The sequence below is a fragment of the Berghia stephanieae genome, chromosome 1 (assembly GCF_034508935.2).
Source record: "Berghia stephanieae isolate SIO BIC M18660-M18661 chromosome 1, UCSD_Bste_1.3, whole genome shotgun sequence".
Taxonomy (NCBI): Eukaryota; Metazoa; Mollusca; class Gastropoda; order Nudibranchia; family Aeolidiidae; genus Berghia; species Berghia stephanieae.
This window is the reverse complement of record NC_088360.1, coordinates 9,745,466-9,762,965: the sequence shown is the minus strand read 5'-3', so window position 1 is coordinate 9,762,965 and position 17,500 is coordinate 9,745,466. Positions and strand designations below refer to the sequence as shown.

General features: G+C 34.4%; 2 protein-coding genes across 4 annotated transcripts in view; both read right to left on the bottom strand.

Moving 5' to 3' along the window:
* Positions 1 to 1,701, bottom strand: part of LOC144963299 (cyclin-dependent kinase-like 1) — a 23,807-nt gene extending 22,106 nt beyond the window's left edge. Inside the window, exon 1 of the mRNA XM_078897206.1 lies at positions 1,623 to 1,701. Within this exon, the coding sequence (XP_078753332.1) occupies positions 1,623 to 1,654 (32 nt within the window). The 5' untranslated portion in view covers positions 1,655 to 1,701. The remainder of the gene's footprint in view (positions 1 to 1,622) is intronic.
* Positions 1 to 17,500, bottom strand: part of LOC144967556 (cleavage and polyadenylation specificity factor subunit 2-like) — a 402,879-nt gene that overhangs the window by 368,176 nt on the left and 17,203 nt on the right. The window lies entirely within an intron of this gene.

Genomic DNA, 17,500 nt, shown 5'->3' with positions numbered 1-17,500 from the left:
TATAAAAGTTCATGGTTACACATGGTTTGTGTGTTGGTCCGTTATACTTCCGGATGGCAATGTTGTGAACTCCTTGGCCACGCGCATTCTATCTATACAAAAGGACAACAAATATTTTGTGATCATCATTCACTTTTTCACCAAAATCACGACCTTAACATCAAAACAGCTATGGTATGCCAACTATCTAGATTAAAAGAACTTACGATAAAAGTCATCAAAACAGCTTTTTCAATTTTTGACAATATGGTTAAATCGGACAAAAGCAGCGCTCTTAATCACGTCATCCCCATCAAAATTCTATGGTATTGTGAGTGGTGATTGATAAAATGATACCTGGAAAACTATTCTGCTGTATACTAACAAAAATAAATCCCAACAAAAATCTAAAAAAAAAAATCGTTTAAAAATACGTTGGATCCGAAAAGTTAACCAGAAAAGTTTACCCCATAAATGCTTTAAGTTAACCCCAACACTGCCGGAAAAGCCATTAATCCAAGACCAAAGAGACTTTCTGATAATTCTTTATTTTTTATTTTTTGGGTCTTTTAACTTTCGAAATTTGAAGCAAAAATGTTTTTGTGGTTAAAATGATAATTTAAAATAAATTGTTTTGTCGGCGTTTGGTAATATCTTTATGTCTAAGGCTAAGTCCGTTACTTTGTAGTTTGAGTTAACTTGCCTGCTGGGCCAACCTCTATAGTGATTGACTAGATTATCATAATAGCTATGAATCGGTAGCCGAAAAACTGACACGGAGACTAGAAGAATAACATTAATTCTTTATAGGTAAAGAACCAAACATATTAAAACAATACAATACAAAAGATAAGATCAATTCTGTATGAATTGGGCATAAAAATGTTCTATCTATCATGAGATAAATGATCCTATCTCAATTTATTTTATGTACTGACCTTTTTCATAAGTTTTCCAACGATAAAGAATATAAATTGTTTCAATTCTATCATCTTAACTGGTACGGCCAAAGCCCGCGTGCCACATAGTAATTATACAATCACATAAAACAAAGATCGTATAATATAGAAGACTGTAAATCGCAATTCCTATTCTGATCGGGTTCGGATCAGATTGAATAACAAGGGCTAGCTATCTATCACAATGACGTCCGCTAGATCACAAGCCAGTGTTCATCTCTCGTGGCATTAGAACACCCTGGGTTTTATGAATACACTAAACACCGACTTTGCGTGCAAGTAGACACTCGTCGTCATTTCTACATTCAGAGCCTAATCAAGTCGAGCCTTCTCCTCATTAGCTCCATGATCGAATGGACCAATATTATGGGAGGAATAAGGGCCCACAAGTCTTTTCTACTTTGCACTCACAGAACACCTATTCCATTTCGACTAGGAATTTTAAAACTTCAAATATAGATAAAAATAGATGACCCTCAGCTTGTTAAAATTCTTTTTAAAAGTCTAAGGTTTAACAACTTTTGACAATTGAAAGTCATCTAAATTAGCCGAATTGTGAAGTAAAAAACAAATCCTTGCCAAAATCATAAAATGTATTTTGTTTGTGAACGTTAGGGTTCTTCTTCTCCCTGCTGTATAGAGAAAGAAAAGAGGGAAAAAAGGCGATTATATGCCGGTCCATACCTTGCCACTGTGAAGTAGATAAAGTTCCTCATGACGAACACTCTGCGTGAATAAGCTCCAAAACAAACACTGTCGCCAATTCACGTGTGCGCTGGTAGGCTACTGCTTTTCCAGACGACTTCTGCAGCTATTCAAAATATAGGAAGGGCCAGTGAAGAAAAAACATCACCACTCTTTTTGTCTTATAATGTTTTGCCTTATAATTATCGAACGCTTGACTTCGGCGGTCAGTAGAGTCGTATTTGAAGCAAAGACATTGAAGTAGTAGGTATCCTGATACTACCTCAGTTTTATGTACACCATTACAAATACACTCTAATATTGTATCACATGATGGGCACTATGCAGAAATACAAAGAGATCCGTTTATATCATGTCCTACCTCTGTGAAACCAACGAATGTTATGAACGGCACGTTCGTATGTCGAGTGGTTTGATTACGTTCGGGGAAGGGCGAATCCGTCAACATTGTGGTTCGAACAGGGTTTGGCGTCATAGATGAAAGGGGCGAGTCAATTTCTATAAGTAGATAACACGGTGAAATCTAGGTTAAACAACAATGCCGAGGATAAGAAGGAACCAGTGCAATTCACATTCGATCTACGAAATTTGTTTGAAGTTGGTGGTCAGTCAAATCACAGCCAGTTGCTAAACTTGTGTTTGGAGAGTTAATAAGATAATTTGTTGTAAGATCACTACTTGAAAGGGCAAATTCTTCCGCATAATTACGTTTCCCTTAAGTTTATATTCTATACTCAAATAAAATCACCCAGGGATCTTTAAAGAAATGTTATTTTAGAGTGAAAGCCAACGATTCCTGCTAATCCTTTCCCCCCCCCCCCCCCCCCGAAAGATAAAATGGCAAGGAAAACTAACCTAAATTAAACTTATTTCCCCGTCTTTATATAATCATTAAACTGCCGTACTGCGGAAAAACTAGTCTTTAAAAATGTGGCTGGAAACTCGTCATTGAAATAGCGATCGATTTAAATGACCTCCATCTTGGTAAAAAGTCTAAAGCCTGGGCCTTAATGAATCCCAGATTTGTGAGTTTTTTTTTGCCAAGATGATGGTCATTTAAATCAATCGATATTTGACTGACGAGTTTTCTGGCCAAATTTTTAAATAAGAGTTTTCCAGAATACGGCAGTTGACTGGTTAAATAGCTCGTTATTCAACTTTTAGAATTTGAATTCATGAATTGATTTTTTAAATTAAAAAAAAAAGGTTTCCGAAAACTAGGCCGCTTAAGTTACCATGAATACAATTGGATTCAATAGTCTGATGATGAGCAACGGCGGCCATCTTGGTTCTAAACTAAGAAAATCGGTACTGTTTATTTTTCATGCTGGCTAGAACTTTTCATATGTCATGTGATCAGAATGTATAAAAGTCAAAACATTATCATATTTATAATGTTTTTCTCCTCTGGATACCTTTTATGCCCGTCGGAGAAATATTTCATAAGTCCGTCCGCCATAGTTCCGATAGTTTAGAGCCAGTTACTAACTTACCATGCGTCATTACGAGGGAAGTGACGTCATGACTGTTGAAGCGTATTGCAGGTGGTATTTGAGCAAGAAAGCAAATTGTAACGGTATTGAACTCACACAGAGAACTGAATAGCCTCTATATATCTATCGGAAATGAAAATAAAAAATGTCGTTTGTTAACTTATGTACACAATCGAATATTTACAGACACCCGTAAGAATATTATTTTATGATAATAGATAGAGCTCTTGTGAATTATCATCTGGCACTTAAGACTTTACGAATGCTCACAAGTAGGAAAAAAAAAGTAAACACACTTGACGGCAATTTGCTTTTAAATAAACTTTCTTAACAAAATTATGTGATCCACTGAGACAAAACGGTATTATGTTGGTTTGGTTTACATTTCAAAAACTGAAATTCTTGTTTAGAATATGAGATTTAGGTTAAATATTTATTTTATTAGGAGAATGAATATGATTTCCTCCACTGACAAAAACACAAATTTCACATTTCTGTTTATTTTTAAAATGGGGGCAGCGTGGCTCAGCGCTACCGTCTTTGCTAAGTAACCGAAAATGTACCGAGTTCGAATACCCGCTGCGCTGTGTGGCCTTGAGCAAGCCACCTCGCCCTAGTTCAGTTTGCGGCGCTGTTCTACGGCTGTTTTGGGCTATTCCAGTCTTCCCCTGGAAAAGACCCTAAAGACAAACTTCCCCCATGGGATGAATAAAGGGACTTAAAAAAAACAAAAAAAAAAAAACAAAAAAAAAAAAAAAAAAAACAAAAAAAAAAACAAAAAAAAAAAAAAACAAAAAAAAAAAAAAACAAACTTATATTATCCCATTACGACATCTGGTTTAACTCGAATAGATACCGTTTTGAGGAGATGAGTTACAAATGGTAGTCAAGTTCTTTTCATTCCTATTCTATTCTATTCTCTTCTATTCAAAACATAGGTCCCGCTGCGTTGTAAATGACATATTTTGCTTTAAAAAAATAAAAATGTAGTAAGTCTAAGTGGTACAAAGTATGAATGGAAGAAATGATAAGACCAAATAACACAACATAGCTTGGTTGCTAGGTACGCGCCGCCATGATATGACACCGGAGCTTGATGCCATCAGGGCACTGTCATTTATATTCGAGGTCTCCCTGCCTTTGACAAGCGTCATGAAATTCACCACCACTCAGATCAAACTTGATCAAACTTATTTCACCGCTCTATTCCCAATGGTGAGGCCTTTTTATCTCATGAAACCATTAACCCGATAACAAAGAGTGAGAGTTTGAACAGTTTTCCGCTGGGGGAGCTGTTGTTATTGATACCTGTCGTGGTAAAAAAAGCTGTGTACATAAACTCAAGCATGCCTATGTTACTCTATAAAGGTATCAAAGTCATCATTAATCATCGAAATGATCCCAGACTTAGTCATCATGGTTCAAAACTTGAAATTAGACGGACAATGATAATAATATATAATAATAATGATAATAATAATAAGAAAATATAATAATATTAAATAATAATAATTAAATATAATAATAATAATAATAATAATAATAATAATAATAATAATAATAATAATAAATAATAATAATAATAATAATAATAATAATAATAATAATTAATAATAATAATATAATAATATAATAATAATAATAATAATAATAATAATAATAATAATAATAACAATATAATAAATAATAATAATAATAATATAATAATAATAATAATAATAATAATAATAATAATAATAATAATGAATAATAATAATAATAATAATAATAATAATAATAATAATAATAATAATAATAATAATAATGATGATAATAATAATAATAATAATAATAACAACAAACTCCAGTTTCATCGGCCTAATGGTTCTGAAGGACTACATTTGCCTGTCTTTAAGTAAAAATCATCATCTTGAATTAAATGCAACTGCTGGCTGTTTCATAAATACAATAAAATCAACTCTCTGGACAACGAAATTGTGCACGAAAAATGGCAAGAGGGCAGATTCCTATTTCGGGTCATCTCAGAATGAATTTGTAACCTATATATTATATTATTCATAATTGTATCAAAAGAGCAAACGCACAGAATTGTTTTATTTATAACAGTTTAACATGCTGAATGTCGACAATTGAGTTACTTTGTATTGTAAATCTGTAATCTGACTTAGATTGAAATATGGCAATTGTTTGTTTGGAGTACCCGATAAATACGTAAATCAATTGTCAATAAGAATGTACGGAGACAAGCCACCAGATTATTACCGGAACCGTAAACATGTCAAATAAAGATTAGGACTGTTGAATTTCCCGTCAATCAAACTTAAATGGGAAAAAAGAGGAAATCAAACAATTATATAAGCTCGTATGCGGAATTGATAACAAAGATTATAATTAAAAAGACCCTCCAGTACTCTTGTGTGACATTTGCCCGGGGTGATAGCAAATTACAAAATGTTTATTACTGGAACTTATAAAACAATAACACAATCCCTTTGTTCTTAGAGTATAATATGTTTTAAACCATAAAAATATACGTACAGTAACTACTAGTTATTTTCAATATGCTGTTGAAAAGAATCTTTTCAAAATCAAGTACTTATTTGATGAATGACAGCTAATTTGAAAATATTTATAACTGGAACTAATAACATAACAAGAAAATTCCTTTGTTCTAAGAATATGAAAATACAATGACATTTCAAACCATAAAAATATACAGCAACTGTTAATGATTTTAAAAAGATGATGACAAAGATTGCTTCAATATAAAATACTGATTTGATCATTGCATGTTGGTAGATTTGAATGTCTTTTATCATAAGTTTAAAAATGTGTATGTGTTTTTTTTTTTAAGTTGAGCTTCTATATAGAGCAATATCCACTAAACGCGCTCAAGGCGCTTTGCAAATAGTCCCTGACCAACAGCAACACATAATATAAAGAACGAGCTATGACGTGTGTTAGGCCATAATACAATTTTTTTCTGACAGAGACAACGCCAGGTACTCAGTTTACACCCCAGTACGGTGACAGAATGTGAGTAAAGAGTCTTTCCAAGGACTCGACTATGCGCCGAGCGAGGCTCGAACCCAGAACCTTCCGATCCGAAAGCGAGTGTCAGGCCAGTAGACCACATAGCCGCACAAAACGGTAAAAAACGGTAATAAAAGCTGACAAATTAAAGCATAAAAGATTCAATGGTTTGATAAAAGATAGAAGAGGATACTGATGTTGTTGTTGTTGTGATGATGATGATGATGATGATGATGACGATGATGATGATGATGATGATGATGATTATGATGATGATGATGATGAAAAGGTTTAGAAGAAGGACGAGGACGAGTAGTAGCAAAAGTAGTAGTAGCAGTAGTAGTAGTAGTAGTAGTAGTAGTAGTAGTAGTAGTAGGAGGAGGAGGAGGAGGAGGAGGATGAGGAGGAGGCGGAGGCGGATAGGACAAGGGAATGTGAAGCCATCTTCAAACAGTGTTAAATAGTCCTTTAGAGATGTTTTAGTCTTGGCTCTATAGACTTGAACAAAAGTTTAATTAAAAGTTAATTGTTTTCTAGCCTCTTCGTGTAAGTATAAACAGGTAATTATTTTTGACGGCCCTCATTTTTCATCGTATTGTTATTTTTGCATTGATTTCTTTACCGTGCTTGATGATTTGACCTTTAAAAAGTGAGGCAAGATGTCGTTACGCTTCAATCTCTTTTTTGTTTTTGAGTCTTTTCCAAGTGCTCAACTATGCGCCGCTCAGAGCGGGACTCGAACCCTGGACCCTCCGGTCCGAAGGTGAGTGTCATACCACAAAACCCTATAGCAGAGTCCCGGGATTGAGAGTGTTTGCCAAGATGAGGGTCATTTAAATCGATCGATATTTTGAAGGGCGAGTTTTCTGGCCAAATTTATAAATACATGGTTTTCCAGAGTGCGGCAGTTAACAGTTTAAAAGTGAACTTTAAGCTTAACGTATAAGATTTAGATTTAGAGTTTGTTGTGATCATAATTTCGTTTCGATGAGGGAACACTGTACCTGACCAGGTACTCATTTTACACCTGTTTAGGGTGGGAATATGAGAATGAAGAGCATTTACCACTGAATCAACAATACGCTGCACACAGAGGAATTGGAACCTTTGACCACAAGTCACAAGCCGAGTGCCATGATACTTGATCACAAAGCCGCAGGTTTTCACTTGAGTTCGAATGTTATAATATTATAATGTCTGATAGTGAATACGAACGTGTACCACCGTGTTACTATAAACTAGTAGAAATACTATAACTGTTACAGGCCCCTCATAAAACTATTACAACACCATATCGCATAGTTAGACATATCTCTCCAACCCGAATCCGAAATGAAACTTGACCGTTTCGATTGGATATGAAAAGTTTGGTAAGATTTGATTTATGTCAATCAAGTCGGTTCGGGTATCGCCTCGAGTTTCGCCAGGGGGACGGAGCAAGATAAGAGTGATACGGGAATTTCGATGTCAACAAAGTGGACTGATAAGGTTTCTTTCGTGCAATGGTCCGACGTGTATGGCGAATATAATTCAAAGGATAAAAAGAAACGTCATTTGACTTACTAGCTTGTATCCCCCCCCCCCCCCCCCCCCACTCTCCCACTCTTTATTATCAACCGGTGAAATGTCTCTGCAATAAGAAATGATAATTATATATGTGTGTAATAATCTATCCGAGCAACTTGCACACAAGCTCGCTCGCGTCCAAGGAAACGGATTCACAACAAGAAAATGTTATGAGTGTCACAAAGCCTTGCTCAGGGAATAAAAGCTTCTAAGATTTTAAAAAGATGAAAGCGTGCAGTGGCGTGGCAGTTAGCAGGGTTAGGGTGTTTATTGTTGACATTGATGTGTGTATCGCAGTGACGTTTGTGAGCATAGGGGTTGAAGAGAGATTAAAAGGGAGAATAATGTGCATGAAAAGCAGGAGAGGTGTCGATAACCGCGGCTATAATGCTTTCATGCAGAACACGATAATTGATCGAAACAAGAACTGAAATAAACGTATTTGAAAACAAAGCCTGAGAAAGTCACGTTAACCTATTACCTAAAAATAAATTGTTTACGATATTATATCCATGTAAAATTAATATTTCGAACTGTAAGGGAAGGAACATGGAAAATAATCGATAGTAATTATTTTCAAGGGTAATTTAATCGGAAATCGAAATGCTATTATGATTGTGTGAAAAGCTTAATTTTGTTTGTAAACAATCACGACCAACTGTGCGTTTCATGTAATATTAACCGTTTGTAAATGATTAATTCACATATCTTAACGAAGTAATCCATGAAATGCCATACATGAATTAGACAATATTTAGTAAGTTAATATTCATTTCTTCTCTTTTCATCTCTTTCTTCTTCTTTTCTTCGTCTCCTCCTCCTTCTCCCCTCTCCTCCTCCTCCTCTTCCTCCTCCTCCTCTTCCTCCTCTTCCTCCTCCTCCTCCTCCTCCTCCTCCTCCTCCTCCTCCTCCTCCTCCTCCTAATCTTTCTTTCTTCTTCTTCTTCTTCTTCTTCTTCATCATCATCATCATCCTCATCATCATCATCATCATCATCATCATCATCATCATCATCATCATCTTCTTCTTCTTCTTCTTCATGACTATCACCATCTTCTTCTTCTCCTTGTTATCTTCTTCTCAAACTCTCCCTCCTATTCTTCTTCTTCTTCTTCTTCATCATCTTCTTCTCCTCTTTCTCCTTCTCCTCCTCCTCCTCCTCCTACTCCTCCTCCTCCTCCTCCTCTTCCTCCTCCTCCTCCTCCTCCTCCTCCTCCTTCTTATTCTTCCTAATAAATGTAATCACTGACAAGCATTAAGAATGGTGTGCGCATAATTGACTTTAACACGCATTACAGCTTTGTTATTATGAGCAGCAAATGTTCTTTCATTTGCCCATCATGCAGCGTTGAGAATAACATTGATATCAATGTTAGAACTGCAGCAGCTGATGTTGAGGCATCCCTGGAACTGTGAGCTTTGAAAAAGCTAGAGTCTCTATGTGACCCATCCTCTCCAAACGGTATAATGTCGGAACGAACCAGATGCTTAAAAGCCGAATTAAATGTTAAACTGGTCAAAAATATAAATAGTTGGCATTAGCACCCTAAAATATGGTATCCATTCTCCTCAATAAAACATACAAACTCAACACAAGTCTGATATTTCTGGCGATAAATTCAATTTTCAGCATCTTAACCAACCCGACTTAATACCGTTTTGAGGCAAAGGGTCACATATCTGATTTAAACAGGAAGTGTTTAATCCATTTACTGATAGTCGTGATAGTATGATAGCTCACTGAGTGATGAGACGGCATCACACTAATGAAACGGTTATTGGAATATCTTAATGTTTTTGTCCTGGATGTGGAATTTATCAAACATTAAACATTTCATGACTCCAATATATATATATATATATATATATATATATATAATATATATATATATATATATATATATATATATATATATATATATATATTTTTTTTTTTTTTTTTTTAATTGAGCTTTATATAGCGCAATATCCACTACATGTGCTCAAAGCGCTTTACAAGGGGTCCCTGGTCAACAGCAACATTTAACATGTAGGACGAGACATGCCGCCTGTAAGGCGATATTACATTTTTTCGGACAAAGATACTGCTGTTAACGGCCAGGTACTCATTTTACACCTGAGTACGGTGAGAGAATGTGAGTAAAGAGCGTTTTCCAAGGAATCAACTATGCGCCGAGCGCGAGGCTCGAACCCAGGACCTTCCGATCCGAAAGCGAGTGTCATACCACAAGACCACATAGCCGCATATTGTGTATTGGGTAAACACAACTACACAGTTTTTCTTTAGATTATGATTTTGGCCAGAAAACGTGTCCTTTAAATATTGATCAATTAAAATAATCCCGATCTTGGCAAGATCTCTCAAATCAACGACTTGCGATAAGTCTTCGCTGAGTGGATAGATCGTCATACCATTGTATAACTATTACAAACTGCTGTCATATGACATTGGTAATACGCTTCAACAGGCATGACGTCACTTCCCTTGTAATGACGCATGGTAACCTGGTAACTGGCTCTAAACTATCGGAACAATGGCGGACGCCTTTATGAAATCTTTCTCCGACGAGCATAAGACTGTATCAAGAGGGAAAAAATATTATAAATCTGATCATGTTTTGACTTTAACACATTCTGATCACAAGACATGAAAAGTTATAGCCAGCATGAAGAATAAAAAGTACCGATTTTCTTTGTTTTGAAACACGATGGCCGCCGTTGATGGGCGACGTGACATCAGACTATTGAATCCAATTGATCGAAACAAGGAGATAAACAGTGTTAAATGAATAAACGACGCAGAATCTATCACAGAAAGATAAAAAATGGAAAACTCCAGAATTTAGAACCTGGAGAAAGAGTCGTGCGAGAAGGAGAAGGAGAGACGGGTTGTCTTTAGAAAGAGACTGTAACTACGGCAAGAAAATGTACAAGATGGCGGAAGTTATCGTTAAAGAAACATTGAAAAAATAATTAAGATGGGAGATTCGCAGAATAATGAAATGAATACTAGAATACATGATGTTGTGTGTACTCGTATATAATAATCTTGATGCTAATGATGATGATGATGATAACGACGACGACGATGATGTTGATGATGGTAAGGATAATAGTGATAATGATAACAATACCGCAATAATAATGACACCACGACTACTACTACTACTACTACTACTACTACTACTACTACTACTACTACTACTACTACTACTACTACTACTACTACTACCACTACTACTACTACTACTACTACTACTACTACTACTACTACTACACTACTACTACTACTACTACTACTACTACTACTAATATTACTATGAATAATGATGATGATGATGATGATGATGATGATGATGATGATAATGATAATAATAATAATAATAATAATAATAATAATAATAATAATAATAATAATAATAATAATAATAATAATAATAATAATAATAATAATAATAATAATAATAATAATAATAATAATAATAATAATAATAATAATGCCTTAGGTTTGAGCTCCAATATCGTATAACGGTTTTATCCTTGAGCAATAAATTCAACCCCTACTGCTAAAGGCACTGCATGCAATGTTACTGTCTCCTGGGTTATCTCTGTCTTACTTTATTTTCGACTCAAAGGAAAATAAAAATAAAAACAAAGCCTTTGGGATGAATAATGTTATCATTTGTACAAATTAGAATAAATGTGCAATTGTATTATGTTGTTTTTCTAACAAAAAAAAATCACCTCAAAGCGCTTTACGACATAATTTACTAAAGACAGACGTGATTCTAAGATCTTAAAAAAAACAAAACAGTCATGAGTAGTAGTGGCAACAGTAATATATAGTAACAATGGTAGTATTATTAGTTCTAGTAGTAGTAGTAGTAGTAGTAGTAGTAGTAGTAGTAGTAGTAGTAGTAGTAGTAGTAGTTGTTGTTGTTGTAGTGGTGGTGGTAGTAGTAGTAGTAGTAGTAGTAGTAGTAGTAGTAGTAGTAGTAGTAGTAGTAGTAGTAGTAGTAGTAGTAGTAGTATTAGTAATAGTAGTAGTAGTAGTAGTAGTAGTAGTAGTAGTAGTAGTAGTAGTAGTAGTTGTTGTAGTGGTGGTAGTAGTAGTAGTAGTAGTAGTAGTAGTAGTAGTAGTAGTAGTAGTAGTATAGTAGTAGTAGTATAGTAGTAGTTGTTGTAGTGGTGGTAGTAGTAGTAGTAGTAGTAGTAGTAGTAGTAGTAGTAGTAGTAGTTGTTGTTGTAGTGGTGGCAGTAGTAGTAGTAGTAGTAGTAGTAGTAGTAGTAGTAGTAGTAGTAGTAGTAGTAGTAGTAGTTGTTGTTGTAGTGGTGGCAGTAGTAGTAGTAGTAGTATAGTAGTAGTAGTAGTAGTAGTAGTAGTAGTAGTAGTAGTAGTAGTAGTAGTAGTAGTAGTTGTTGTTGTTGTTGTAGTGGTGGTAGTAGTAGTAGTAGTAGTAGTAGTAGTAGTAGTAGTAGTAGTAGTAGTAGTAGTATAGTAGTCCTAGTAGTAGTAGTAGTAGTAGTAGTAGTAGTAGTAGTAGTAGTAGTAGTAGTAGTAGTAGTAGTAGTAGTAGTAGAAGTAGTAGTAGTAGCAGGAGGAGGAGGAGGAGAGGAGGCGAAGGAGGAGAAGAAGGAAGAAGTGGAATGGAGAAGAAAGAAGAGAGGTCGACACAATCTGATTCCTGTCTTTGTCTTGGATTGTCACTATACTATTTTGTAGTTCTGTTGTTTAAAATATCGGTCAGTAGAATCCTTGATCGCTGTTCTCCTGTCAACCAAAGGCTTGATAATATCGACTTTTTAAAATATAAGCGTGTGCATTGTGCTGAAGCACTTCCCTTTGTTGTCAAGACTGAATTCATTCCTTGTAGTAATAAACTACGCATAGTTTTTATATGTTTCATTCAAAACTAGAATTTCTCCTATTAATTGTTACTCAATCTGGCATTGTGCCGGAAAGAACTGGATAAAGGCAATTTATTGAGAATCAAACGAATAGAGTTTAGTGTTTTAATACGATGTTTGACACATATCGGTAGTGAATTGGGCCGAGAGTGGAAAGACCGAGTGTACGAGTTTTTTTTCTCGAGGTCAATATGTTTCTCATTTCTGTTAAAAAAAAACAGCACCTTTTAGAAGGAACGAAATTGGCGTCACAAAGCTTTGTTATTATTTTTAGACAGCCATTTTAATAATCAGTTCTCACTAAATTGCATCAATCAGACTATAACGTTCAGGGTTACACATAACATAGTTTGTGTGTTGGTACGGTGTGCCGGCTGGCGGATGCTGTGAGTATGTTACCTACACCCATAGCATCAATTATCATTTCTAAGAAAATTTGATAACACAAAATAGTAATAGTGAATATCGCGAGGTCGAAGGTTTGAGAGTTTTTGTCAATATTGGGGTCATTTAAATCGATCAATATTTGAAGTAAAAGTTTTCTGGCCAAATTTTAAAACGTTTTTCTTTCCAAGGTACCGCAGTATACTCGTTAAGGATTTCCCGAAAATCGACAACTGCGTCTACTCTCGAATTTCTGGAAATAACAAACTATATTTTGTAAATATCAGAGGTCAATGTCTTGATTAGATATATGTGTATGTGCGGGTGTGTTTGTGCCTATGTGTGTGTGTGTGTGTGTGCGTGTGTGTGTGTGGTGTAAGTAGAGGTAAAGGGAGGCGGGGCAGCCAGGATAAGAATAACACACAAACTGCCGCACATTGACAAAATGCATTTTTCTCATTTGGCCAGAAACCGTTTACTTCACTGATGGCGTTTGTTAAAGTTAAATACTCACCAATTCGGCCCGCGAGATTAGTGGCACCAATACACAAAACTAAGTCCGATTGATAACGTTTAAGGAAAATCAATTACCCAACTCGCGGTGTAAAAACAACAAGGAGCTGGAGTTAAGTCACTTTCATTCATTCTCTTTTATGCAATGCGTTTAAGTAAAATACTCATAAGACTGTGTAACCTTAATCATCTATATCTGATTGATAACATAGTTTTATTAGAACTAGCGGTATAAAAACAATAACAAAGAGCCGTGTGACGTCACCGTCACTCATTCTATAATATTATTTAGAAAGATTACGTCGATTCCCCACCTACCCACCCATAACCTGCAACCTGTCCAAGATAGCTCCTTTAAAATGACAAGTTAAAGATTTTGACAGGTTGAAGGGGTGAAGGGGGGGGGGGGGGGGGGGGGGGCATCTCAATTTATCAATATTGCCAAAATATGAGGGAAAAATTGTTTTGTCAATGCACATCAGCATAGTTCTAATGTAAACTTTCGCTAAGTCAACACTGACTGGAACAAAGGATTGCGCCAGAGGAAAACAAACGTTACTGTCCGGTCATTCAACGAGCAAGGAGCACTCTATATTATTATACATTGACATAGGGACAAAGATAATTATCGAAACTGGGGCATTCGAGGTACTGGCAGGCTTGTTATTTCATTTGCAAAAAAATTAAGCCTATGACACCCGTTGACGGTAATCTTAACATAACATTGTTACCCCCCGGATGAAAATATCGTTATGTGTCGGTGTGCAGCCTATCGATTCACAAAGAATAAATAATTAAAGATTAAAAAAGAAAGTGGGGAAATTCTTTGTTTAGTGAAAACACAATTTCAATTTTGATCCATTATTATTCTTACTGTTGTTGTTGTTGTTATTATTATTATTATTATTATTATTATTATTATTATTATTATTATTATTATTATTATTATTATTATTATTATTATTATATTATTATCATGATCATCATCATTATTATTATTATTAATATTATTATTATTATTATTATTGTTATTATTATTATTATTATTATTATTATTATTATTTATTATCATCATTATTATTATTATTATTATTATTATTATTATTATTATTATTATTATTAGCATTATTATCATTATAATTTATTATTATTATCATTATTATTATTATCATTATTATTATTATTATTATTATTATTATTATTATCATCATCATCATCATCAATATCATCATCATCATCATCATCATCATCATCATCATCATCATCATCATTATTGTTATTATTATTATTATTATTATTATTATTAGCATTATTATTATTATAATTTATTATTATTATTATTATTATTATTATTATTATTATTATTATTTATTATTATTATTATTATTATTATTATTAATATTTATTCTTTTTATTCTTTCTTCTTCTTCTTCTTCTTCTTCTTCTTCTTCTTCTTCTTCTTCTTCTTCTTCTTCTTTCTTCTAATTATTATTATAATTATATCATTGTTATCATTCATCCTGTCAATCTCCGCCCCCTCCCTACCACCAAAAATTTAAGTATGAAATAACAATTAAATGAAACCCATTAACAATTAACACCCTTTTAATTGGGACTTGTCATTTATTCATTGGCCAATAAGCAGGAATTTTCTGTTAACTGGTATGCTGAAGTTACCCAACTTTATATATTACCGAATTGTGTTGTGATACAGAATTATACTTTCGATACTTGACTTACTTGACTTGGATGCCTTTCGCGTCTCGACCGAAAGATCGGGTCGCCTTGGCTGTTTCCAGTATTTCCTGTGTGAGGTGTCTCCATTATTGCCGGTCCTCTGCTAGGGTTCTCAGGTTTTCAATACAAGGATTAATAAAATACATCTTATCTTATTTTATTAAAGCATTGGTTTTCTCAAATGTGTCTGAAAAGTTGTTTATGATACAAAGCAAACATAAGCTAAAGTCATATAATATTTTAAAGAAAATAAATAATATCAACTTTTCTTGGGAAAATCCATTTTTCAAATAATTGCAATTTTTCTTTAAAATCTTGACTTGTGGAGAGAATGAGATGGACGAGTTTTTAACGCCTTTCATTTTAAAGAACTTCCATTGAGACAGCATCAAAATATATTTGAGACAAATTTAGGATCTCACGACCTAAATCCTAAAGATCTGTCACATTGAATATACTTATAGTATACGTTTGACTGAGAAGCTCACAACATTGCCACCCGGAAGCAAAACGAACCAAGACACAAAACTATGTGTAACCTTGAACGTATATGGTCTGGTTAATACAGTTGAGTGAGAATAACTCATAAACGCGGATGGCAAAAAGCAATAACAAAGACTAGAGTGACGTCAACTTCATTCTATCTATAGTCTAATTGAAAGAACTTAGTGAGAACTAGACGTCTTCTCATAAAAATCGCCGGCAAAAACAATGACAAAGACACGAGTTACGTCAATTTCGTCCCTTCTGTAAAGAAAATAACGCCATCCTCAAATTTAAGTTGAATTTGGCGGATTTCCCATTTAAGAGATGTTCTTAAATAAGATGATTTACTGTTTGAATATAATTACTCAGAAAACGCGTCATTTAACACGAATTAATTTGCTGTTATAAATGCGTAAACAAAATATCAATAATAAGCGTAATCACGGGTTGTTTAGTGCAAAAGGACATTGTCATTGTTACCATCGATCAATGAATTTGATCTAATTATACTAGCATTTCATGATTATGTGATTTATTGTTGGTTATAAATACTCAAAATACCGGTGATTAAGTTCAAACTTCTGTTATCAAAATAGCAAAATCCAAACATAACAACATTCTTAACATATTATTTAAAAAACAGCTTATTAAAAATAAGAAAGAAAAGCGTTTATCAATGCTTTCATTTCAAGTTGCATTTTTTACGATTCTGCTATGATCACTGCCCAACATAATGCGCTATTAAAGTAATAAAAATAAATAAATAAAATTCCCTTTATCCATCCTATAGGGAAATTTCTCTTTATGGCCTATTCCAAGGGAAGACTGGAATAACCCAGGAGTCAGCCGCAGTGCTGCGCCGCAAAGTGAGCAAGAGCGAGGTGACTTGCTCAAGGCACACAGCGCGAAGGGTTATCGAACTCGGTCCCTTTTGGGTACGAAGCAAAGACCGTACCGCTGAGCCACGCTGTACCTAATTTCTCCCAGGAAGCTTTGAGCAATAATGTAGTACAAATGTGACACATCAACTCAAACTAGTGTTATGGCGTAGTGAACATGATACCAAAAAGATACTTAAAGTAAAAATGCCATGAAATATGAGACTTCTGTTGTTTTTTTTTGTCACTTTTAAGCGAATACTTTCATAATATTCGTCAATTTCTACACCCTGTTAACCATTCACATCTGATTTGAATAGAGCAATATACGTTATGTACCAAACCCTCAAACACAACGCCGGAGGGTAAGATTTTATGACCATTGTCACCCATCCAGTAAGTGACGCATTCAATGTAACAAGGTGAAACAGAAACCAAGCAAAATGAGATATAATTCAGAGTAATTCAAAATTAGCATCCTGGGTGCAAACAAAAGTGACACACAAGCATTCATTCTTTCCCTCTGCAATAAGACTGTGGAACAACCTGCTATCCGACGCTGCAAAATCAGGATGCCTCCAAAAATGTTTAAGATAATTTTTTCCTTCTCTGTTAAACATCGAAAATGAAAGTTTAATCTATTTGAGAGATGATCTCGCAACACCCGTCAGATGTCGGAAAAATTCGAATCCCATATTATTACATATTTGAATAGAGGCATCATTTCTGAACAAAATACAGTTTGAATTTAATTTTGTATTTATCTTAATTTGGGCCCAAGTTATTCACATTTGAAGGGAGGGGGGGGGGGGGGGGGTGAAAAATTTAAACAATGGAGAAAATCGCTTTTGAAGACAAG